The sequence below is a fragment of the Notamacropus eugenii genome, chromosome 1, assembly GCF_028372415.1.
Source record: "Notamacropus eugenii isolate mMacEug1 chromosome 1, mMacEug1.pri_v2, whole genome shotgun sequence".
Taxonomy (NCBI): domain Eukaryota; kingdom Metazoa; phylum Chordata; class Mammalia; order Diprotodontia; family Macropodidae; genus Notamacropus; species Notamacropus eugenii.
The window spans coordinates 338,923,482-338,949,431 of record NC_092872.1 but is presented as its reverse complement, the minus strand read 5'-3'; the positions used below and the strand labels follow the sequence as shown (position 1 = coordinate 338,949,431).

The following is a 25,950-nucleotide window of genomic DNA, read 5'->3' as shown; positions in this document are numbered from 1 at the left end:
GTTAATGGCACAAGCCTATCTCTTCAAACCAAGGTAATCGTCAATCTTTTATTTCTATGTAGGAGAGGAAACCACATAGGCTATAAATAATCAAGGTCTTTAGGACATGGAAAGTACCATGCATAGACACAAAGGGTGGTGAATGACAGCTACCTCTCTTTTTTTTTTTTAATTTTATTTTTTATTTATGGAATAAAACAAACATTTCCAAAATAAAAAAGATGATTGCCCATGAAATTGCAAATCTTCTATGCACAATTCGCTATTCCTTTCAAATACACAACAAAATTATCTTAAAACTTTCATTGGACAGTTTCTTTACCTGGATGAGAGAGTAGGGGTCCTGGAAGGGTAAAGTGTGGTTTGTTTGCTTTTGAGAGGTTGTTTTGCACATGAAAGCAGATTCCTGGGCTGGCAAATAAAAAAAATAAAAATTGGATCCAGCAATCAACTTTTTAAAAATACCATCTTATTTTCAGGTTGTATCAACAAGCTGTGGCTTTCCGTGTGTAACTAGTGGCTCTTTAATATATTACGGAGGATGTTGAGTGGTTTCTATTACTGAATTTAGAATTTGCATATAAAGTGGGACGCGGAGTGGGGTAGTGGCTAGAGAACTATGCTGGAAGCCAGGAGGACCAGTGTTTGAGACCTTTCTTTAATACACAGTGGATGTGCAAGAAGCAACCTCTCAGGGCTCAAGCTTACCCTATAGCAAAGACTAGTAGTTGCAGAGAAAGTGCCGACCTGCATTGCTAGACAGTTTTCTCATCTGGAAATTCTATGTACGGGTCTAGTCCCCATTCCTGTGCCTATAAAAGAGGTAAGTCCCAACTAGAGAGCATCATATATTCAAACTTATAAAGGCTTTTTCTTATCTCCCTGAGATGGTATTATCACCCACAGGTGCCGTTGATGTACAAACTTTTTACAGTAAGCAAAGGATTCCTTTAGCCTAGGACTCCAGCTAAAGTTTGCTGTCTTTAAATGTCAGGCTCATAAACTGACCCTTTCATTAAGGTTTTTATGTTTCACATTCCATGTTTAGTAGTTCTTCCATTCCTCCAAGTCTTTTTCATTGTAGGATGGAGATAACTCCTATGTTCTTAAAGACCATGTCAGTGGATGGCAAGTTCTCCAAAGTTCTACCAAGCTGGAAACTCTTCAGGATGGGTCCTACATTGAATTGGATGCTTGTTATTCGAGATCCAACCTAGCTAAGCTTAGAAAGGCTCAACGAAAAGAAGGCTGGCCACAATATGATAAATTGTGGCCATAGCAACTGATAAAATTGTCTACTGAGGTGTGGAAGGGACTGTGATCTGTGTGCTATTACATCATGCTATTACCTATACTTAGGAAAATATGACTGTTTTGACATATTAAAACCCAGATCGTTAGGTAAGTGGAAACCCAGGGAAACAATAACTTTTTGACCATTATCAGTCTGAAATATTTATATATATGTGTCAGATAATACACCACTGTTATACCACAAATAGGGAGGCAGAACAATTGCCTTGAGAGAAAGGAGGAGTATGTTGTGGTTCAGATGACCCCATTTGAGGTTTTCTTGGCAAAAATACTGGAATGATTTGCCATTTCCTTATCCAGTTCATTTTACAGATAAGGAAACTGAGGCAAATAAGGTTTAAATAGCTTGCTCAGCTAATGTCTGCAGTCAGATTTGAACTCAAGTAGATGACTCTTCCTGATTTCAAGTCCAATACTTCATCCACTATGCCAACTAGCTATATCTATTACCAAAACCTCTAGTAAGGATATCAGCTTCTGGTTTCCTCTGAGGCTGCCTGTAAGCAATTGATAAAAGTAAAGAGAGAGCCCAGGACTCCATTTGTGACCACATAGATGAGATGAAGACCAAAGGAGCCAGAGGAGACCCCTATGTAGACCAACAATGTGACTCTGGGAAGTCTGGTCACCTGAGTATCTTTCCATGTGGGTATTTTAATGTAAATTTTATGTGAAATTGGGAAACTTTGTATTGGGCTATGCCAATATTTGCCTGAGATCACTGGTCAAAGAACACCAAGAGGGAATGACTGTCCTCTTCTTTTGAATCTGGGAGTGTCAAAGGTCACAGTCCCCTAGCAGTCAGAGGTCAAAGATCATGGTTAGGAAACCAGTCCCTAGCTGAGGGGGTAAAGAGGTCAGGTGAAAGATGCTTGGCATAGAGAAACATGGAACTCCCATTTTTAGACAATATAGACTATAGTGCCAAATGCCACTCATTCTACCAGGCACATGCACAGATTCATAAGGACTGGCTAGAGCCCTGACTGTTACCTTCTGAGTATCTTGGACCATTTGGAGATGCCTTTGTACCAACTCTGTGCCTTGTTACCCTTTTGGTATGTCTTCTCCATATTACTTGCCATCATGGGCATCCTATCATGAAGCCCCTATGGGTACAACATCAAACAATGTGACCACCTTTAGTCTAGATAGTAATTCTTGCTAATGGCACTGGCCTCCTTGCTTTTCCTCACAGAAGACAGTCCATCTGCTGACTCCAAGAATTTGCACTGGGTATTGCCCATGCCTGGAATTCTACCCCTCCTCAACTTTGGAAGTCTCCTGGCTTCCCTGGGTTCCTTTAATTCCCAACTAAAATCCTGTTTTCTACACAAAGCCTTTCCTTTTCCCCCTTAATGCTAATACCTCCCCTCTACTTATTACCTACGTTTTATCTTGTGTCTAGTTTGCTTGTACATGGCTGTTTGCATGTTGGCTCCCCTGTTGGACTCCTCCTTGAAGGTGGGAAATATCATTTGTCTTTCTCTGTATCCCTAGCACTTAGCATAAAGTGTGGTACATAGTAGGCAATCAAATGGGCAGCTAGGTGGCACAGTATAGGCCTGGCATCAGAAAGACCTGAGTTCAAATCTGGCTCTCAGATACTTACTAGCTGTGTGACCCTGTCCAGGTCACTTAACCCTGTTTGCCTCAGTTTCCTCATTTGTAAAATGAGCTGGAGAAGAAAATAGCCAACCACTCCAGTATCTTTGCCAAGATATTGGCAACAACAAAGGAATAAATTCTTATTGATTGACTGACTGGTGTAGGGACTTTTGGGGAAGGGGTACTCTGGTTATTGACATGACACCATTTAGAGATAAGAATTGTATACTGAAGAAATGGAACCTACCCTTTCAGCATTCCCACCTTTCATGACAAATTTTGATCACATTTTTATCACATCTTAAAATTTACTAGGTACTTCCTTCACAAAATACTCCTGTGAGATAAGTAATACAATTGTTATTCATATTTGACAGATCGAGAAGTTAAATGCATTGTCTATGGTCGCTAGGTTATTAAGCATTAGGGCTCCCAATACCACCCAGGCCTGCTGCCTCTGCACAGCACTTACTGTTATTTTATTCTGTTTCTACCCCAGTGAGACATTTAGCACATTAATTATGAACGGTGAATCAAGAAGGAATGGTGGTGGGAGAGAAATTATTCAGCTTATTTCTAATGACTCATCAGTTATTTTGTCTTTCATGCCTGAATCATGCCTCCTACAGCTGTGCTCCCTTAACTACCACTCAGAAAGCCAAAGACCTGACCTGATACTTCTACGCGTGGAGACAGAACCACTTAGGTGGGAAGAGGCAATGACTGGAAAGCTCCAAATGCCTGGATAATGACACGGAAGATGATGGAATAGGCCACCTCAAGGGAGAGTGTGATTCCCCTCCCTGGAAATCTTCAGGTTAAGGCATTGTGATGCTTCTCAGATATTGTGTACAATCTCCCGTCTCCTAACTCCATATTTTTGCATGGGCCTGGAATGTACTCCTTCCTCATGTCTGCCTTGCTTCCTTTGAATCCCAGGCACTACCTCCATTATGAAGCTTCCAGTGATCCCATTCTTCCTCCCTATTGGTGCCTTCCATACATCCAAATGACTTTGTATTCATTTTGCATACACCTTATGTTGTGTTTTCCGTAGTAGAATGTAAGGTCTTGAAGGGTGGGGCCTGTTTTGTTTTTGCCTTTGAATCTTCAGGTCCTAGTCAATAGTAAATAGCCAATAAACATTTATTAAGCACTTAGTACTATGGGCCAGCACCATGTTAAATACTGGGGATGCAAAAAAAAAAAAAAAAAGGCAAAAACTATTCTTCAGGGAGCTCCCAATGTAAAGTAAACTGCTTTTCACAGAGGTGCTTAATAAATACTTATCAAATAAATGGTGGAGAAAGAGGTGGAGCTAGGTGGCTTCTGAAGTCCTTGTCCATTTTGATTAATTGATTCTCTTACTAATTGAGATCACTCACTGTTTAACGTAACCTTATTCAGGTAATTTAGCTCCTCAGGGCCTTAGTTTCTTCATATGTAAAATGAGGGAATCTAGCTCCAGAATTTTGATCCTTTGATTTCTCTTTGACTTTTCAAAGGAAGAAATATAGATGTGAAAGTTGCGTATTATTGAAGCTAAGAGGGAAAATATTTAGCCCAACACCCTCATTTAATAGACGAAGGAACTGAAGGGTCACATCCAAGGTCTGAGGGAGTTGGCTGCAATAACAAATAGAGGCCAGGTCTCCTGATTCCTAGTCCAGGGCTCTGTCTACCACACCAAGATCCAGCCTCTTCCATTACCCTTAATGCCTTTTTGATTTCATTTCCATCCTTTCTCTAGATGATAACACAGGGGTACATTTGATACAGTTGAAGAACAGAAAATTCTATTAAATATGCCTACTTAATGAAATACATATATTTTTATTAAATACAGACTTTCATAAGCCTTAAGTGTATTTGAGGATTTAAAAACCATAGGTAACTTCATATCACCACAAACATAATTGCTACATATGTTGGTACATTCCTTCAGTAACTTAAATCTACCACACTGGAGACAGAACACAAAATTAACAACATAAAATAACCCACATTTAAGCAAAAGGGTGATATAGGGAGGAAAAAAATCAAATACCATATATGAAGACATGCTTACACATAGTTTCCCTCATCTTGGAGGCCCCATAGGGCCTTTAAAAATATATGAGGTTATACAGTTACCTTCCAAAGATGTAACCATTTAAGACATTTTATTCCTGCGAGAATTAGCTCATTATTGAGCTGGGCCAACAGGCTGGGCCATGTAAGACTTTAGGGAACTTGTATTAATAACTTCAGTTCTTGTAATCAGCAAGGGAGTTCTTTTCACCCACTGGGCTAGTGAAACTTTCTGTCCTGAAACTCCCTTGTGGGCTATATTTCTATTTTTCCTCCTTTGCCCTTCTCTGCTAGGGGAAAGGTTGTCCTGAGATACTAAAGATTCAAGTCAAAACCCCCAAATGCTGGAACTTAATTCAACTCCCTGGTCTCTTGTGAAGGCTCTGGGTCCTCTTCAATGGCTTCAAACTCATCTATCTCTTCTGCCCTTGCCCTGTAAATCAGAGGTGAGCAGCTGAAATGGATACAACAGGCAAACTTTTCTTTAGAAACACCACCCTCAACATGAATAACCATCTGGACTCCAGAAAATATGACTTTGCTATCTGCTGTCAATGGGACTTGCTCCAGGTATTTCAACGTCACTCCGTTCACCCACACTCTGCTGCTTCTGCTCAGGATCTTCAGATAGAATGTCAGACAGACATTTCCCTTCTCCAGATATGGCTCCAGGGATAAATGGTATCGAGAGACGCCAGGAAGCCTGAATTTGAGATGAGCATTCCGGCCTCTCCCGAAGACTAGATGGGTAGTGTCATGCTCCAGGTGATGAGGGATGTCTTCAAAGATTCCTTTGTCTTGGTTAGGGTGATAGAGGGCTATTTGAAGGACAGTCATTGGTCTCTCCATATATGTATAGAGAAGGTGATACCCTGGAATAAGCCTGTGAAAGGACATAGGAATATGGATTTGAATAAGTGAATTGATGTATTCTTGTCCCCTAAAAGTACTTCCACGTGTGTACGCATGTGTGTATGTATTAGGAATAAATACATAGGCCTATGCACTTCAAATGTTCTTGAATACATTCTCCTGGTGATGCAGTTTTGAGGGGTTCAGGACCCCTCAGAGATTGGGATACAGGACTGGGTTGTCTGGAAAGAATTCACAGACTTAAGTATTCTTTAAGTCAAGTTGGCAAATGTTTATTTTTACTCTATTCAGCAGACAAGAGTTCTTAAGGACCCTGCGATCTTAGGATAAACTGTAGTAAAATATGTGCCCGGTATGCTAATTAGGTGATGCAAGACAGGATTAGGCAGTGGTTAAGGAGGAGTCAGTGCTTAAAGGAATATGTACTCTTTGTATCTACTTCAAAGGAGTTTTACCTAGAGTTCACCAGGAAAAGCTCAAGGAGGGTCACAGGGAACTGTGATTTTTAGTTCTGCTATGTCACTAAAGTAACTAGTGGTCAGAGCCAACTGAGGATTACCCAGTCTGCCACCAATCAATGTCTTGTTTGACAAGATGGATGTAGGGAATATACATATATCTTAAGTCCAGGATACGCATAATGAGGAGTCCAGGATACATGTAATCAGGTAGGCATTGGTATAGATAATCCAGTGGTACTGAATATCTTTATGAGCCAGTACAAAACCAGTTCAAACTAATAATTCCTACAGGTGTAGTTTGTTATTGTACCAAGGAGAGAAAAAATTGTTTAGATGGGACCCACTCATGAGTAAATTGCTAGGTATAATGTTCTTGGACTGGGGAGAAGCTGCCACAGATAGCATTTTGAGGCCAGGGAAAAAAATGGTCTTAGAATTGGAGTCTGAGCACAGGCACCCAAGCACCCCATTACCACTTCAGGTGTCATCAAGCAAAATTCAACTGAACTATTTCATTGTCCACAAATAATGTAACCCTGTTTAATTCAATTCAACAAATAATTATTAGATTCCCACTATGTGCCAGGCACTGATTCTGAGAGAACAATAACAAATTTGATTCAGTGCCTGTACTCACTGAGTTTGTATTCTACTAGTGGGAATGCAATGTCTACTGGTAGTAAAGGTAAATATAAGGAGGTAAATCAATGGCAAAGATGGTCAGAAAAGGCCTCCTGAAGGACTTGACAACTGCTTTGAATAAAGCCTGGGATTCTCTAAGATGAAGGTCAGTGTTTGAACAGCAGTTAGCACATAGGATCATAGGATTTAGAGTTAGTAATGAGGTTAGAGGTCAAGAGGTCATCTAGTTCAACTCCTTCATTTTACAAATGTGGAAACTGAGGCCCAGAAAGGGCCAGGAAGTGAAACCAGGTTCTCAAACTTCAAATCTTTCAGTTAGAACAAAAGCTTTCACACTGGCCTTGGGGTGCCATAGAAAGGCAATGGACCCTTCTGCTCCAGTCCCTGTTTTGTTATTAACATACTTGGTGACTTTGGGCAAATCACTGAACTCCTGTGGTCTTAATGATCCTTGCTGCCCAACTTCATAAGGAGGTTGAGATGGAATGATTTGCTCAATGCCAAGAAAGCTGAAAGAGAGGAACCTACATGTTAGGTGCTGGTATATTTTGCTTTTTAGACCTAGTTAGTTTTCAGATTTCTTGTTCTGTGCTACCTATTGGCAACAAGTGGCACAATACATACAGTGCTGGACCCATGGTCAGGAAGACCTGAGTTCAAGTTTGACCTTAGACACTCACTAGCCTTGTGACCCTGGACAAGTCACTTTACCTCTACTTGCCTCATTTTCTCAACTAAAAATAGAGTTAATAATAGCATCTATGTCTCAGGTCATGAAGATCAAATGAGATAATATTTGCAAAGCTCTTAGCAAAGTGCCTGGCACATAGTAGTTATTTACCAAATAAATACTTATTCTCTTTTCTTCTTGGTCTTGGAGAAACCTTCTTGGATCTCTCATTGTCACAGGCTGAAGACTTTCCAGTCCATAGGGTGATGGTGAAGAGAGTGAGGAGTCTTATTGTGTTCTTGGTTTGCAACAACATTGTCATCCGAAGGTTTTAAATTACAGTAACTTTCACTGAGAATGATTCGATTCTCAGAACAACATCTATTTTAGGATATATTTGAGGTCTTCAATAATGACATGATCTTAATATTAGAAGAGACTTTAGAGGTCATCTAACTTCCTCTTGTCCATCTTCACTGAGAGGAAACTTAGTCCCTCCCAGGTAGCCCGTCCCAGTTAGGATAGCTCTGGGAAATTTGTCTTTAGAATGACCTGAAATCTGCCTTTGAAATGTCTACTTGTTGCTCATAGTTCTGTCCTCTGAGGCAAGGTGAAACAAGGCTAATTCCTTTTTAATATTACATCCCTTCACACACTTGAAGACAGAGATTATACCCCACTAAGATTCCTCTTCTCTAGGTTAAACATTCCTAGTTGCTTTGATTGTGTTCTATGATTTCCAATATTCTGATTACCCTCCTTTGGAGATACTCAAGTTTGTTCATGCCCTTCCTAACATGTGGTACCCAAGAAATGAACTGCAGATGTGGTCTGGCCAAGGTAAAGGACAAGAAAAATATCATCTCCTTTGGCTCAACATCACACGAGCTTTCCAGGCTGTCAGATCACTAGGTTGATAGTTTGCTAGTATCCTCAGTCTACTTCCACAAGAGCTATTATCTAGCCATGCCTCCTCTAACTCTGTATCTGTGTTATTGATGAGACATTTATCTCTACATCTTATTAAATCCATGACTTTAACCTGTTGAGATTTTTTGGATATAGACTTTGTCATCCAGTATGTCTCCCTTCCAACTTTGTTTCACCCACAAATTTGATGGTTGTGCTAGCTTCAATCAAGTGATTGATAAAACTATAGATAAGGTTGGAAAGTGCCTTGGAAAGCAATCATTTCTCTAAGTCATAGAACATAAGTAGCTTATGTTCAAATAACAGAATTAGACTGGAATCATGGTCTCTAGGTCTCTCCCAAGTTTAGGGCAATCTTTACTGACCAATTGTCCCTTGGGAAAAGTGGCTGCCATTGCTATTCAGTGCCCTTTGACCCCTCTGAGTCTTCCTTGACCTCTAGATTTCCAAAGTTGTAAAGAAGAAGGTCTCCCTCAAGACATAAGATTCCCCTGATCCTTAGACCTGGCTACTTCTTTTTCTGATTCACAGTTCCTTTTCTTTTTCCTGCCCACTGGCTTACCAAGTACCTCTCTGTGACAAGCCCAGGATGCAGCCTCCATCAGGCATATTCCTTCAGATCATCCTGGAAATGGATGGATGGGTGTGGGAATTTCATGACTTCCACTGATACCTGCCCTGGGCACTGTTTTCAGAAAGGACACATGGACAGAAAGTGGAAGAGTTTTGTTTCAAATCATGCCTCAGATATCCCCTACCTCTGTGATCCTGAGCAAGTCACCTTTCCTTCTGGACCTCACTTTGCTCACTAGTAAAATGAAGGGTTGGAATAGATGATCCCAAAGGATCCTTCCAGCTCTATTTTCCTTAGCTAAACCAACCATACCATCTTTCTCAAGATCAGACATCAAAGTTTAGGGTCTAATCTCTAAAGATAGAAGGCACATTAGGAATCATCTTATCCAGCTTCCTTATCTTATAGACAAGGGAAAAAAAGAGATGAAGTGATTGACCCAGATCTCGTGATCCCAAATCTAATTTCTTGATTTCTTATAGAGTCATTAACTTCCATCTGCTCCATTCTAATTTTAAAGGAATTATTTTCTTCAGTGAGCTTTTGGACCTCCTTTTCCATTTGGCCAATTCTGCTTTTTAAGGCATTCTTCTCCTCATTGAATTTTTAGACCTCTTTTGCCATTTGGCATTTTTAAAGTGTTATTTTCTTCTGTATTTTGGGGGTCTCCTTTAGCAAGCTGTTGATTTGTTTTTTGTGATTTTCTTGTATCAGTCACATTTCTCTTACCAATTTTTCTTCTACTTCCCTTACTTGATTTTCAAAATCCTTTTTGAGCTCTTTCATAGTCTGCGACCAATTCATTTTTTTCTTGGAGGCTTTTGATGTAGCTTTGACTTTGTTGTCTTCTTCTAGTTGTATGTTTTGATCTTCTTTGCCACCAAAGTAACATTTTATAGTCTGAGTGTTTTTATGCTGTTTGTTCATTTTCTCAGTCAAATACTTGATTTTTAAACTCTGTTAAGGTAGGACTCTGCTTCCAATGAGGGTATACTTCAGGTTTTGTGTATCTGTTTCCAGAGATACTTCAAGGGGTATGTAAATTTTCAGTTTTTCCATGGTGGAATGACCAAAGGAGATGTGTTTACTGGTCTCCTGACCTGTGCTCTGGTCTGTGAGTGACCACAAACACTCTTTCTGCCTTAAAACTATGAGGAAGATTCCCTCTCCACTGCAGCCACAACCTCTGTCACACCAGGGCTCCTCCTCACTCCAGGAGTGAGGACCACCTAGGACTGCAGCCCATATCCAAGTAGGGCAAAAGCAAGAGAACCCTGCCTCAGTGCCAGCAAAGAGATCCTTGCAATTCCCATCTGATTAGCTGCTTAATCTCTACCATCTGTAAACTGAGAGTTCTGGAAGCAACAACTGCTGCTGCTATTGCCTGCTGCTGCCACCCTGGGGCTGGAGATGGTGCACACTCCTTTCTTACCCAGGTCCAGATAGACCTTTCCCACTGGCTTTCTTAGTTGTCTTTGATGTTTGTGGGTTAAGAAGTCTGGAAACTACCGCAGCTTCCTGTGATTCCTTCCCCTGAGGCTTGCTCCAGACCTGTCTGTGCCGGCAAGGCCCATGCTAGACTGTACTCCTCTCCCAGCCTGGTGTAATAGGCCTTTCCTGTCAACCTTCCAGGTTGTCTTAGGCTGGAAATTTGTTTTGCTCTGCCATTTTGTGGGTTCTGCAGTTCTAGAATTTGTTTAGTCATTTTTTACAGGTATTTTGAGGGGTTTGGAGAGAGAGCTGAAATAAGTCCCTGCTTTTACTCCACCATCTTGGCCCTACCCCTTTCTGATCCCAAATCTAGAACTCTTATTTGAGAACCTTGTTGCTGCAGGTAGGAGATACCAGATGTTGTTAGATATTTCCATGTTCATCCATATTCATGTCAGAGGCTTCATAAACATAGAAGAATAAACACCTGAGTTTGCTCAGAGAAACTTATAAGATGAGGAGCCCTACAAATGGCGGACTTGGTTTTCCCCATGTTCCTGATTTAGTTATAAGCCCAAAGTTCTCCTTCAGATCTCTCTTTCAGTAGCTGTGGCTAAATCTACTAGAGGGAGGAGGAGGCTGGCCACAATTGGTTGTTGTTATTCAGTTGTGTCTGACTCTTTGTAATACCATTTGGGGTTTTCTTGGCAAAGAAATTGGAAAGGCTTGCCATTTCTGTTTCCAGTTCATTTTACAGATGAAGAAAGTTTGCAAAGTCTTCCCCAATACCCACAGCCTGAAGGGATCCATTTACATTTAAATTTCCATATCATTTTGTCTATTCTTCTCACATCCTGCTTTATTATTATTATCATTATTTGCATATATATATATTATATTGTATCATATTATATATTATAGTGCATTATATTATTTGCATCATTGTGTTGTATTGCATTTTTATTTTAATAATACAATACATTAGTGTATTATATTGTTATAGTACATCACTAATATGTTAATTGCATATTTGCATTATTTGCACCTTCTCTCCTCCAGTATAAGGTAAACTCCTTAAAGACAGATCTTTGTATCCCCTGGGCTCTGCACATGGGAGGCCAATAAACGTTTACAGAATAAATTAGTGAACTAATTACTGAAGAGGCAATCTTGCATAGTGGAAAGAGTACTGGATTTACAATCAGGAGATGAGGGTACCAATTCCAGCACTGCAACTTGTTGGCTATGTGTCACTAAACATTTCAGGGTCTTAGTTTTCTTGACCAGTAGAGGCTGCAAGATGGCTCCGTGAATAAAACACCAGGCCCGAAATCAGGGAGACTTCAGTTCAAATCTTGCCTTAAACACTTACTAGCTGTGTGATCCTGATTAAGTAATGTTTGCTTCAGTTTCTTCAATTGCAAAATAAGGATGATAATAGGGTTGTTGTGAGCATCAAGTGAGATATTTGTAGTAGCACAATGCTTGGCCCTTGTTTCCCATGACTAATGGGAAAATAAGTTTAAATGTGAATGTTTATGTAGAGTCTATATCATATTGCACACTTTCTGGAGGGGGGTTAGGAGAAGGGGGGGGAGGAGGAGGGGGAAGGGGAGAAAACTTAAAAGTCAAAAGCTTGTGGAACTGAATATTGTAAACTAAAAATAAATAAATGTAAAAAAACCAGACAAGCCCATAAATAAAGAAAGAAAGACAGAAAGACAGACAGACAGAAAGAAAGAAAGAAAGAAGAAGAAAGAAAGAAAGAAAGAAAGAAAGAAAGAAAGAAAGAAAGAAAGGAAGAAAGGAAGGAAGGAAGGAAGGAAGGAAGAAAGAAAGAAAGAAAGAAAGAAAGAAGAAAGAAAGAAAGAAGAAAGAAAGAAAGAAAGAAAGAAAGAAAGAAAGGAAGAAAGGAAGAAAAGAAGAAAGGAAGGAAGAAAGGAAGGAAGGAAGGAAGGAAGGAAGGAAGGAAGGAAGGAAGGAAGGAAGGAAGGAAGGAAGGAAGGAAGGAAGAAAGAAAGACCAAAAGAAAGAAAGATGTTTTCTTCCTTCCAATAAAATGAGGGGGTTGAACTATATGGTCTGTCTGTCTATGATTCTATAACTTCTCAGGTCCCTTAGAGTTGTGACATTTCAAGACCTCATGAATGAATGATTTTACCTGGAAACCACCAAAGGTTTCTTTTAGAGGTTCTTTTCAATGCCCTCCTAAAAAGACTTCCTGTTAAAGAACAATTCAAATACTCAGAGGCTAATTATTCTTAAATTAAAAAAAAAAAGATTCTCCAACACTTCCATGAGTTGACACTCCATAGATGGCCCTAAACTTGGCTTCTGCTTTCCTGCCATGGTGCTATCCTATGTAATAGGATCTTATCTCTAAAGCTAGAAGGGACATTAGGAATCATCCCATCCAAGTCTCTCATCTTACAGATAAGGAAAAAAAAGAGATGAAGTGCTCACTGTGTCCTTTTCATCCCAAATGTGATCAGTGTGTACTTCTCCCTAAACTCAAGTAAACTGAAGTTTACTTAAGTGACTGAATTTTCTCATAAAAATCTGGCTCAGCTCAACAAACATGTCTTAAGTACCTGGCATTAATAAGGCTGTGTTAGGTATAGTAGAAAGGAAAAAATGGCCAGTGTAGATTGATAGGCCTTATCTCATACCACTCAGATATACCATTCAGATATCTTCCCCCACTATCTTACATAAAGAGGTGGCCTTTTGCTTTGCTAAGACAGGTAACCTCTAGGTAGCTGGGTGGTGCAGTGGAGAGTGCTGGACCTAGAGTCAGGAGAACCTGACTTCAAATCCAGCCTCACTTAGCATCTATGTGATCTTGGGAAAGTCACTTTATTTGCTTCAGTTTCCTCAACTATAAAATGGAGATACATGGGGTTGTTGAGAGGATAAAGTGAATTAATATTGGTAAAGTGTTTGCAAACCTTAAAGCAATGTATAAATACTATCATTATTGACTAACCTCTCTCTATATATCCTTAATCTTATTCTATATTGAATTCTTCATTACTCTTCAGTACGCTCTCATTACTCTTCAGTCTCTTCCTGTATACAGCCCATATCTCTCCCATCCTTACAAAAACTTCACTTAATCTGAATATTCCTGCTAGTTATTGTCTAATATTCTCCTTTCATGGCTAAACTCCTTGAGGAAGCTGTCTACATTAAATTCCTCTCCTTTTCCTCTTTTGAAATCTCTTCAGTCTCTCTGACCTCATCATTCAACTGAAGCTGCCACCCTTTCCAAAGCCCCCAATCATCTCGTAATCTCCAAACCTAATTATCTTTTCTCAGTCCTTTTCATTCTTGACCTCCCTGCATCCTTTGACAATCACCATCTTCTCTTATCTCTAGGTTTTTGTGATTCAGCTCTTTGCTAATGTTCTTCCTACCTGTCTGTCTGCTCCTTTCTAGATTCCTTTGCTCGATCTTCAACCAGTTCATGTCCTTTAATCACGGGTGTCCCCAAAGTCTCTTTTCTAGGAACTTCTTTTCTTCTCCCTCTATTTTATTTCACTTTGTGCTATCACCAGCTCCCATTGATTCTATTATCTCTATATTGAGATTCTCAGACCTTCTTATTCTGTCCTAACTTCTCTTTTAATCTCTAGTTTCACATCTCTGTCTATTGGACCTATCAAACCTAATGTCCTGTAGACATCTCAAACTCAATATGTCCCAAACTGAACACAATATTTCCTCCCTAAAACCTTCCCCTCTGTCTAGGATTTCTAGTACTATTGATGGTACCACCATTTTCCTGGTCACCCAGGCTCAAAATCTCAGAGTTATCTTCAACTACTCATTTTCACCCCCATACCTACTCTGATGCCAAGTGCCATAATTTTAACTTACACCATATCTCTTATACACAGCCCCTTCTCTCCTGCAACACAGTCACCACCCTAATACAAGTTGTCAGGATTTTGTGCCTGGACTATTCCAGTTACCTTCTGGAAAGTCCTTCCTGCCTCAAGTCTCTCCCTACTCCAGTCTGCGAAAGTGATCTTCCTAAAACATAGGTCTGACAATTTTATACTTCTACTCAGTAAACCTCAAAAGTTTCCTGTTACTTCCAGAATCAGGCATACAATACACTGTCTGGCTTTTAAGATGTTTACCACCTGGCCCCTTCCTACCTTTCCAGTCTTCTTAGACTTGACTCGTCTCCCACATACTCTATCAATCCAGTAACAGTGTCTTCCTTGTTGTTTCTTGAACATGACAGCTCTATCTCCTGATTGTTTCACTGCTTGTGCTTGATGACTGGAATGCTCTTCCTCTTAAACCACTGCCTGGAAATCTCTCCCTCTTCAGCTGTTTCCTGGAAAGCTCTCCCTCCTAAACTACACCAACAGGCTTTCCTGGCTTCCTTCAAGTCTTAGTGCAAACCCTACCTTCTTCAAGAAGCATTTCCCTGTCCCCATCAATGCTGCTGCCTTGCTTCTGAAATTACCTCCAATTGTTTCTATTTGCCTATTTTCTCTCCCCATTAGAATGTGAGCTACTTGAAGGGAGATGGGCAGGGACTGTATACACACACACACACACACACACACACACACACACACACACACACACACACACACAAAGCCTTTGTATCCTTAGTGCTTACCACAGTGCCTGCCTAGCCCATAGCAAGTACTGAATAAATGTTTGTTGACATAACTATATCCAGCAAGCTACCAAAAAGGTTTTCAATGCTGTTTTTCAATGCTACTGGCTGAAGAGCTTTCTAAAATCTAAGTCTACTTTTCCTACTTTAGTTGATGAAGTCTGCTGGTCTGAACGGACCTTTGGTCATGCTTCAGAAGGCCCCTGAAGACCATCAATTATTATCAGAGGCATACAGGTAGTGATCTCTGTTCTTATGTTCCTATGTAGAAAATATATCTATAGGAAAAGAGTTGGAAAGGATCTTACAGATAATTTGGTACAGCTCCTTCGCTTAGCAAATGAAGAAGCAGGAGATTCAGAAGTTCAGTGACTTGTGTAAGGATACACAGGAAATAAGTCATGGAGATTGGATCTGAATGCAGCTCCTCTAATTCAAATCTAATGTTCCTAAATATACTGATCCTCAAATTTCTTTGTTAAAACAAACACTCTCTAATATCAGTTTTGCCTCCTTGCACTTTGACCTGATCTCTTCAAAGAGCAGTATATGAAGAAAACTGATTACCTGAGCATAATTATGATAAACCTAGGAAGATTTGGGGATGGGAGGGGACCGCATGCAGCCTTCTAGGTCCTTGGGTGAGACCTTTTGATGACTCCAAGTTTTACAGAACAAATCCTTCTTAAGGATTTGTTCTGTGAAGTTTGGATTCAGTCAAAGGGCCATACTTGAGGACCTAAAGGGCTACATGTGGCCTTGAGGCTGCAATGCAAGTTCCTCACCCTTGCTCTATACTGATAAGTTCTGGATATCATATTCAGAAATGGGCAAATAAGAAGATGAAAGGCTTTTAGTTTAAGCTATACGAAGACTGGTTGAAGGAAGTGGATTTGTTTAGCCTAGAGAAGAAAAGGCTTGGGGGACACATAATAGCTGTTTTAAAATACTTCAAAAGTCACTGGATAGATTTAATTCTTCCTGTCCTCAAAGAGCAAAAGTAGAAGTAATAGGTAGAAGATGCCCAGAGTCAAATTCAGTCTTGGCATAAGGAAAAGACCTCCTAAAAGTCAGAGTTTTCCCAAAGTAGATTGTGCTGCCTGGATAGGGAGCATGTTTCTCCTCCCTAAAGGTCTTCAAGCAAAGGCCAGATTACTGGACTTTATTAAAATGATTAATTTATTAAAATTGAAGATTCCTAACTATACTTGTTAGGTATATATTCAGAGTGAAAGGTACTAGTAGCTGGGTGGGAGGGAGATCAGGAAAGATTTTTTGAAGAAGGTGGGATTGGAGCTGAGTCTTGAAGGAAGTCAGAGATACTTGAAGGCAGAGTTGAGAGTAGCCAGAGACAAGAGATGTTAGTATCATGTGCAAGGAATAGCAGGTGGGCCAAAGTGTAAGAAGGCTGGAAAGGTAGGAAGGAGTCAGATCCTGAAGAGATTTAAATGCTAAACAAGGATTTCATAGTTGATGCTAGAAGCAACAGGGAGTTTACTGATAGGAAAATGACATGATCAGACTTACACTTTAGTAAAATCACTTTGACCACTCAAGGTAGAAATTGGACAGGAGCAAATCTGTTTAAACCTGTAGCCTTGTCTTCATTAATTAGTGGATATGGTACAAATACGGTACAAAATAAAGATTTCCTTTTTAAAATATTTGGAATGATAATAACAACCCCTTACACATGTCAAGTGTTTTACAATTTTTAAAGGTTTTCTTATCCATGCTTCATTTTGCCTTTGCAATATCTCTGTGAGGCAAGCCATATTAAGTTATTGCTAGTATGACATGAGTGAGTTATTAATGAGACATAGCTAGACTTGTTACCACCCAGGTCAGTCACCCCTGCACAATCCATCTACAACCCATAGATGTTCTTCCTAAACTGTAGTTACCAGAATTGAGCACAATACCCCAGATGTGACCAGACCAAAGAAGAAGACAAGAGCCCTCTTACCTTCCTACCTCCTGGGCATTTTGCCTGTCAATGCAACCCCCACCCCCACCCCCCACTTTTTTTGGCAGCCAAAACATCCTATTGCTTCATATTTAGCCTGCAGCTCAATCACACTCTCCCCCCCCCCCCCCCCCCCCCCGCCGCACACACACAGACATCAATTCTTTCTCAAGCAAATATTTAGCTATGTCTAATTAAGAAGAGAAAAAGACACTGTGTTGAGATCTTTGTTTCAGCAAATAACTTGAAGAAGCACACCTTTGAGTTAGAAACAAATCTTTCTGGTTTAGATGCTACCTATCTGGGAAGTGTTTTAGAGTATCTTTCCACAACCCAGCCCCAGGCCAGAGTGTTGATTAATTTACCTTACTGAGGAAGCTGCATCTGGGGCGTCAGAGTCCCTTACTGGAAGGAAGAGCTGTTCTGGTTACAGGTCTCTGTTTTGTGTGGCTCCTCTGGCCCAGGAGAGTCTCTCACTCAATGTTCTCTTCTAGTTTCTCTTTACCAAAGAGAAATAAAACTGTCTACCTCATCCCTTGCAGAAGTGCAACTGTATTGTTGGTGAAGTTGAGAAATTCCTGCAGTGACATCACAAAAGGATATAAAATCTGCTGCTTCTGCCAGTCCCTGGATTTAAAGAGTTAGCAATGCCATGAAGGAAGTTCCTTTCTGTGACTAGCTTGAATCCTATTTTGACTGTGTCATTGCTGAAGGCCCTGAGAATTGGGGAAAGAATTTTGCAAAAGGGATCCAAGTTGTAAAGTAAATGAAAGGCTTATTTTGTAGCTTCCTTCTCCACTATCCTCCTCCTGGACAGCATCCCAGGGTTGGGGAACCTGCAGCTTCAAGGCCACATGTGGCCCTCTAGGTCCTCAGGTGTGGCCCTTTGACTGAATCCAAACTTCACTGTGAAGTTAAAGGGCCATACTTGAGGACCTAGAGGGCCACTTGTGGCCACAGGACCACAGGTCCCCCACCCTTGTGCCTAGGATCTGGCCTTATTCCTCTCCTCCCCTCCAACATCTACCCATTCTGAGCCCTGTTCCCTCAACTAATTCCAACAACTAATATAAACTAATGTAAAAATCAGTCAATGCCCTTCTTGGGTAATGTATATTTTGATAATGGTCTCTGGAGTAATAATAATAAAAGTTAACATTTATATAGCACTTACAATGTGCCAGGCATTGTGTTAAGTGCTTTACAATCATTATTTCATTTGACCCTCACAACAATCTTGGGAGGCAGATTAGGCACAACCCATTTCGTAGATGAGGAAACTGAGGCAAACAGCAGTTAAGTGACTGCCCCAAGAAAACACAACAATTAAGAGTCTGAGGTCAAATTTGAATTCAGATCTTGTGGAATCCAGGTCCAGCATTCAATCATACCGCACCACCAAACTGACCCTCTGGGAACAATATCCTTAAAGGAATGAATCTATCCATCGATTTCAGGCCTGTGGCAAACATGGGAAAGAGATTTGGGATCAGTTTTTCAATGTCCATAAGTCTCATGATCCATATCCAAGTTTTTTGATATCTGTAAATCCCATGATCCATATTCCTTACTTTAAAGTTTAGCTCAAGCCTCAGTACCTAAGTGAAGCTTTTCCTGACCATTCCAGCCCCTGGTGATCTTCCTCTCCTCCGAACTCCTTTGAGGCAGCATGGCCTACAGATAGGCCTGTCCTTGGTCAGTCATGAAAACTAGTCATGTATACCCTGAAGGATCAGACACAGATGGAAACTGAGACTGGAGCTTCTCTCCAGAAGCTTGCTGGAGGGGCTCTTTTGTTTGCCCTGTGTGTGAGGTCCCTGAGTTGAGGACCTGAGCCAATCTCTTACTATTTTAACCCTAGACTCTGAACTTCCCCAGGAGCAAGGTCCCAGGACTATTCCTGCTCTTTCTTCTCTCAGAGTAAGAACACCTTCAAAGAGAAGGACCATGTTCCCTTCTCTGCCTCTCCCACAGCCTAGTCAAACACAGGGCTGGGCCCACAGTAATCATTCAAGAAAGACTTGTTGGTTTGAATCAGCTGAGCATCAGCCAAGATCCTCCTGCCTCTTGACAACAGATCTGGAGAAATATTTGACTTCTTTCCTAATCAGAGCACATTCCTCAGCTTCAGCAGAACTGCCCTGCCTTCCTCATCCCACCTGACTGCCTCTAAGGCATACTCAGGGACTGTTGATTTTGGGAGCAAGTTAGATCTGACAACCTTGGAGCACAGTGAAGATAGGCTCAGGAAACTTGCTCTTGATGGCTCGAGGGTAAGGATGGGTCTATAGCTTCTTATTTCTTTAATTGCCTAAGCCCCAGTTTGTTCTGGGTCCGAGGTCCCATCTAGGTCTCAGACCCTACTTTGATGAGAGTCACAAAACTCAGAAAGTCCAGATGGAACCCTCGAAAGGTGAGGCTTATATTTTAAACTATGCAACAGGACAGTGAGGCAGAGATATTTTGCTCAGACTCATCTCACCAGGCCTACATGACCTGTGCCTAGCATTGAGGAATTCATCCACTTTCAGACAGGCATGACTTTCTCTTCTCACCTGGCTCCACCCCCTCCTCCCCTCCCCATCCAGTCATATTTTTGCTTCTAAATGATGTAGATAGTTCTGTTCTGAGGTCCTCTGACTTACCAGAAGTTCTATTGAGTCACTTACCCTTTGGAAGTGGCCAAGGGCAAGACACTAGGACCCCATTTTGTTTTGAAAATGATCTGGTCTACAAACAAAAGGTATTCTTAAGAACTCAGCAAAGGCTTCTGTTGATCCAGCTCTCAGGATGTTGGCCTCCTTCAATCCAAACTCTAGCCAAGACTTTGAGAACAGTTTGGTTCTTTAGACACATACATGGTTTGAAAGATGAATGAGGAAGTTTCTTTCAACTATGGGTCATCCAGGTGCATTTTTAGAGAACCTGGACCAGGAAAGCCAAGACTGCTAAGATCAGTTCTTTCAAGCCTTAAGGTCCTGTGGTGCTCAGTGCATTGATGGATAGGGTAAAGAAGGCCATAAGATGACCTGTCAATTAATATGCATATATATATATATATATATATATATATATATATATATACACACACACACACACACACACACACACACACACACACACACACACACACACACACACATATATGTATATAATATTTATTATTTAGCACTACTATGTACCAGGCACTTTGCTAAGTGCTGGGGATGCAAAAAGAGGCAAAAGACCTTTCCCATCCTCAAGGAGCTTATAATCTGAAGGGGAAACAATATACAAACAAATATCTACAATGAAGCTATATACAGAATAAATAGAAATTAATTAAAAGAGGAAAAGCACTGGAATTAAGAGGAATTAGGAAAGACTTATTTGCAAATAAGTGGAGCCCAGAAGTCATTCCTAAATTGAGTGTCCAATGACCTGGTTTACAAAAGCAACTGAGAAAGAAGTTATACTCACATTGTCATTTAGGTGAGCCCTGCTCAGCAGGCCCCTGGGACCCCTGAGGATAGCTGCTGTTGGCAAGGCTCTGTTTTTAAGCGGGATGAAACAAGTCTTATCACTGTGATTGGCATGTGTGCTCTCAGGCACGCTACAGAATGAGCAGTCCCTGTGCGCAGAGCCAAGTCTGGAACTGGGGAAAGGTTAAGTAAAAGGCTGTAGAAAGGAAATCTTGAGGGACTTAAAAACTAATAATAATAGCGATAACTAACATAATTAAAGACTTACTACATGCCAGGCACTGCACTGAGTGCTTTACAATTATTATCTCACAACAATCCTGGGGGAATAGGTGGAATTACAACCACCATTTTACAGATGTGAAAACTGAGGCAAACGGAGCTTAAGTGACTTTCCAGCATCACCAAGCTGGTAAGTGTCCGAGCTGCATTTGAATTCAAATTCTCCCTGACTCCAGGCCTGGGCAGTGGTGTCCACTCTGCCACTTAGCTAACCTCTATTGACAGTGGAATCATAGACTATCAGAGGTAAAAGGAACTTAAGTGTTGTTCTAGTTCAACAGCTTTTATTGTACAGATGAAGGTCCCAAGCAAAAATGTGACTTTCACTACATGGCAGTCAGGACTTGAATGTAGAACTTGATTCCCAGTCCACAGATCCTTGCACTGGGACATTCTGAGGAAGGAGAAGATGAGCCAGATACAGTACAAAGAACACTGTCCTTGAAGTCCAGAGACCTGAGATTTAGGCCTTCTTCTACCAGCTGTTGGACATTAGTTAAGTCACTTAACTTGTCTGTGCCTCAGTTTTTCCTCATGTGAAATGGGGTGTATGGGAGGGGGGATAGGAAGAAAAGGGAAAGGTTGGACTAATTCTGGTCTCTGAAGTCCCTTCGAACAATTTGACCCAAGCTTATCTATAAAAAGTTGAGAACTTTGTTGAGTACTTAGATTAACATCTTCATGTAGCAAGTATGGACATGCTCATTAACATCTCCCTGAGATGACTAAGGACCTTGCCTTGATGGGGCCTGGGCACTTAGAGACCCATTCTATAAGTCCAACATTAAATCTTAGCCCTAGTGATGATTTGCCTGGATCAGACTATTGTTTCTTGGCTAATATCTTAGTATTAGGCCTATAAAACAGGTCAGAAAATCATGCCAAGGCCAGAGAAGTAGAGCAGAGATAGGAGAGGACATTGGATAAAGACTATGTGGAGACCAAGTGTCAGAGACATGCAACCCCAGAAGAAGATGGCAGATTACATGATTCAAGAGAGGTCAGCAACTGAGGCCAAGAGGAGTCAGTAGCAACAGTCCCCTATAGTTTCTTCCTATAGTATACTTCCAGGTGTCTGGCTGACACTGTAAACTTACTAATTGTGTGACCTTGGATAAGACATAGAATTTATCTGTGCCTCAGTTTCCTCATTTGTAAAATGGGGTGGTTGGCTTTGATGGCTCCTGAGGTCCAGCTGAGCACTAGATCTATGATCATCCCCAATGCTACTTTCTCCTAGCTCTCCTCCTATGGGTCTGACCACTCCTCATGTTCCTTTGCTTGATTTTCATGGAGTTCAGACCTGCTGACAGTGGATACCTCCCCTGGCTTTGTTCTGGGTCTTATTCTCTTCTTCTACGTTATTTCATTTAGTGCTATTATCAACTCCCACGGATTCAGTTGTCATTTCTATGCTGATGATTTTCAGATCTATTTATTCAGCCCTAACCTCCAGTCACACATCTCTCTCACTGCCTATTTGGACATTTTTTTTATTTATCTATTCATTCATTTTTTTATTTGTTTAGTTTTTTATTTACTTGTAACATTCATTTTCTTTCTACATTTTGAGTTCCAAAGTTTCTCCCTTCCTCTATTCCCTCCCCCATTAAGAAGTCATGCAATACATGTTAGCCACGTTGAAAAAAAAAGCAAGGAAAATTAAAAAGTGAAAAAAATATGCTTCTATCTCCAGAGGTGGAGAGAATTTTTTATTATGGGTTCTTTGGAATTGTTTTGGATCATTCTGTTATTCACCTTGAACTCAATACTCTGCAGACATCTGAAACTCAACATGTCCAAAACTGAATTCCTTATCTTTTCCCTAAAACCCTGCCCTCTTTCTAACTTCTCTATTATTGAAGGCACCACTATCCTCTTAGTTCCCCAGGCTCAAAATCTTAGTATGATTTTCTACTTTTCACTCTCATCTCTCATATACAATTTGTTGCCAAGACCTGTAGTTTCTACCTCCACACCCTTTTTCTCCTCTAATTTTGGAACAAGGCTTTATAACCTTATGTCTAGATTACTGCAACAGCCTTCTGGTTGGTCTCCCTGCCTCAAGTCTTTCTCTTCCCCAATGAATCCTTTAATTAGCTGTCAAATTCATTTTCTTAAAGTGTAGGTCTGACCATAACCTCTCCCCCCAATTCAATAAACTCCAGTGGCTCCCTATCATCTCTAGGATGGAATATAAAATCCTCTCTTTCATAACCTGGCCATCTCCTGCCTTTCCAAGTTTCCTTATGCCTTACTCAGCACCCCTTCTCCCCAACTCCCAAGCAACACTGGCTTTTTTGCTGTTTCTTGATGAGACAGTCCATCTCTCAACTCCATGTCTTTTCACTGACTGTCCTCCATGTCTGGAGTTCTCTCCTTCATCATTTTTACCACATGGCTTTTCCAGCTTTTCTCAAGCCCTAGCTAAAGTCTGACCTTCTGCAAAAAGCCTTTAGTTCCCCTTACTGCTACAGCCTTTCCTTTGCTGATTATTTCCAATGTATCCCATATCTCTATCTAGCTATTCTGTTTGTATGTTGCTGTTTGCATATTATCTGTCCCATTAGACTTGAGCAACTTGAGATCAGGGACTGGTTTTTGTTTGATTTTGTCATTCTTTATATAATTAGCACTTAGCACAGTGCTTAGTATATAGTAAGGGCTTAATAAATGCTTGCCACCTTGCTCTGAGGAATCACCACAGCAGCTGGGGTCCTGTCCACATACCCTGAAAACCGGCCCTCATTGCTGCCCAGTACAGTGGGGCCCAGATCCGCGTTCGGTCCACACCTCTCTACTTCCACTTTGGTCAGACCAACTGTACCCCGAATTCCTCCAAAAATTTCCTGCGGGCAAGGTTCTAGCATTTGAGGGTGACGATGGGTTGTGTGTGTTTGAAAGAAGAGCTTCTGTACACTACATGAGCAGCGATGACTGTCGAGGATCTGCTACAGGTGCCCAGGTGATCCAGAGGGTGAGCTCTGCTCACAGTGACATGGTTCCTCCAGCCAGTCAGTACCTGGGTGCTGCCCACTCTGGGCATCATGCAGCACGACAAACACGCCCAGGAGGAGATGAGGCGGGTTTTGGGGCTGCTCCACGCAGAGCCAGACTTTCCTGGTGGGGGAGCGTGTGACTCTGGCTGATATCACAGGTGTGTGCACCCTCCTGTGTCCACAGGCAGGTCCTAGAGCCATCTTTCCAGAGGACCTTTCCCCACACCAGTGCTGGTTCCTCACCTGCATCCAGCAGCCCCAGTTCCAGGCGGTATTGGGAGAGGGGAAGCTGTGCGAGAAGGCGGCGCAGTTGGATGCTAAAAAGTTTGGAAAGACAGCCTGAGAAGAGGCCCCAAGAAAAGAGAAGGGACCGTGAAAAGATTAACAGAAGGCCCAGGCCACATGGGAGGAGGAGAAGAGGGCGGCCAGCCCCTGGCCGGAGAAGGAGATGGGCCAGAGGGACCCAGCTGTGGCTGCAGAGCCCGAGGCCAAGGATGCCTTTGCCCACCTGCCCAAGAGTACGTTGTGTTGGATGATTTTAAGCCAAAGTACTCTAAGGAGGTCATGCTGACGGTGGTCCTGCCATGCTTCTGGGAGCACTTTGACCATGACGGATACCCAGCACTTCCCTCCAGACCCTCATGGGCTGCTACCTCCTCCCTGGCATGTCCCAGCACCTGGACAGGCTTGCCAGTGTCAACAATAGCAGCCATTTCTGGAGTCTGGGTTTTCCGGGACCAGAAACTCGCCTTCTGGCTAAGTCCAGACTGGCAGGTAGATGATGCGTCCTATATGTGACATAAGCTGGATCCTGGCAGTGAGGAGGCCCGGACCATGGTCCGAGAGTGCTTCTCCTGAGAGGGGGCCTTCCAGCACGTGGGCAAACCCTTCCATCAGGGCAAGATCTTCCAGTGGACATCCTTCTAGCTACCACTCCTCCTCTGTAGGGAGGGGACACTCATTAAACAAAACTGAACACAGACTGACACCAGCTGAGACTTAATCACTCTTCCTTCACCAGGGGTAACTGAGTCAACAAGTAGCCAGGCACATAGTACCAGGCCCCATCAAGGAGGTTCAGTGATTTTACTGAGATGTTGCTGGGCATGTCAGTATAGTGGAGAAGAAAGAAGGCTGACTCTGGAGTAAGAGGACCAGGGTTCAAGTCCTTTTTCTGTGTGACCTTGGCCAAGTTGCTTCATCTTCCTAGGTTGTGGTTTCCTCACTGTAAAATTAGAGAATTGGACTAGACAGCCTCTGAGGTCCTTCTAACTCTAGCTCCATGATCCTATGTCCATTTTGCCCACAGAGTATGTAGTCAAAAACCCAAACAAAGGCCTCATCTTTTGGCTTTATATCTTTTGTTGGTTCCCTCTACAGGCAAACAAACTCTTTATGAAAGGAAGGGTAAAGGGTTGTTATTGAAGTAAAAACCTATCCAGGTACCTTTGGCTCATCTATGAGCAGTTTTGCACAAGGGAACAAAGGGTCTGTGCCCTTTCAGCACTTACTCAAATTTTTTCTCCAAAGAAGGAAGGAGAACTGAAAGAGGGAAAAGAAAATTTTGAAATGACAATGAGAGGCACGCTATTTTGTCACAAAGTTTTGATGGTGGTAGAACAGCTGAGCAGCTCTGGGAAGTGGGTTCACTGTGAAACTGTTGGTGAAATTATGAATTGGTCCAAACATTCTAAAAAAAAACAATTTGGAATCTTAAGAGAAAATTCACCAAACTTTTACTACTTTTTTTTTGATGCAGAAAGCATGAACTCCAAAGAAATCAAAGGGAAAAGGAAACAACCCACACGCACAAAAAATGTTGATAGCTGTACTTTTTGTAGATACAAAAAACTGAAAACAAAGTGAGTGCCTATTTATTGGGGCAGGACAACAAATTGTGGTACATAGATCTAAAGAAATATAATTGTACTATAAAAATGACAATATGAGGAATTCAGAGAAACATAGGAGGCTGGTATAGACTGATACAGAGTGAAATGAACAGACAGATTCAGGAAAAACAATTTTAA

At 41.4% G+C, this 25,950-nt stretch overlaps 1 protein-coding gene and 1 pseudogene across 2 annotated transcripts; one reads left to right on the top strand and one right to left on the bottom strand.

The window, feature by feature from the left end:
* Positions 1 to 4,735: 4,735 nt before the first annotated feature.
* Positions 4,736 to 17,714, bottom strand: TIFAB (TIFA inhibitor). Of its 2 annotated transcripts, none has more exons than XM_072629889.1 (2): positions 17,544 to 17,714; positions 4,736 to 5,875 (listed from the first exon to the last, which is right to left on the bottom strand). In XM_072629889.1, the coding sequence occupies exon 2, from the start codon at positions 5,839 to 5,841 to the stop codon at positions 5,344 to 5,346; it is 498 nt and encodes a 165-aa protein (XP_072485990.1). In that variant the 5' UTR covers positions 5,842 to 5,875; positions 17,544 to 17,714; the 3' UTR covers positions 4,736 to 5,343. The 2 variants fall into 2 exon arrangements, with proteins under 2 accessions (XP_072485990.1, XP_072485991.1); XM_072629890.1 differs by lacking the exon at positions 17,544 to 17,714 and adding an exon at positions 14,737 to 16,351.
* A 1,861-nt stretch (positions 17,715 to 19,575) lies between these two features.
* On the top strand, positions 19,576 to 24,847 carry LOC140517522 (elongation factor 1-gamma-like; annotated as a pseudogene).
* The last annotated feature ends 1,103 nt before the right edge of the window (positions 24,848 to 25,950 follow it).

Coding starts and splice junctions, on each gene's coding strand:
- TIFAB (XM_072629889.1), bottom strand. CDS start 5,841: ATGGAGAGACCAATGACTGTCCTTCAAATAGCCCTCTATCACCCTAAC.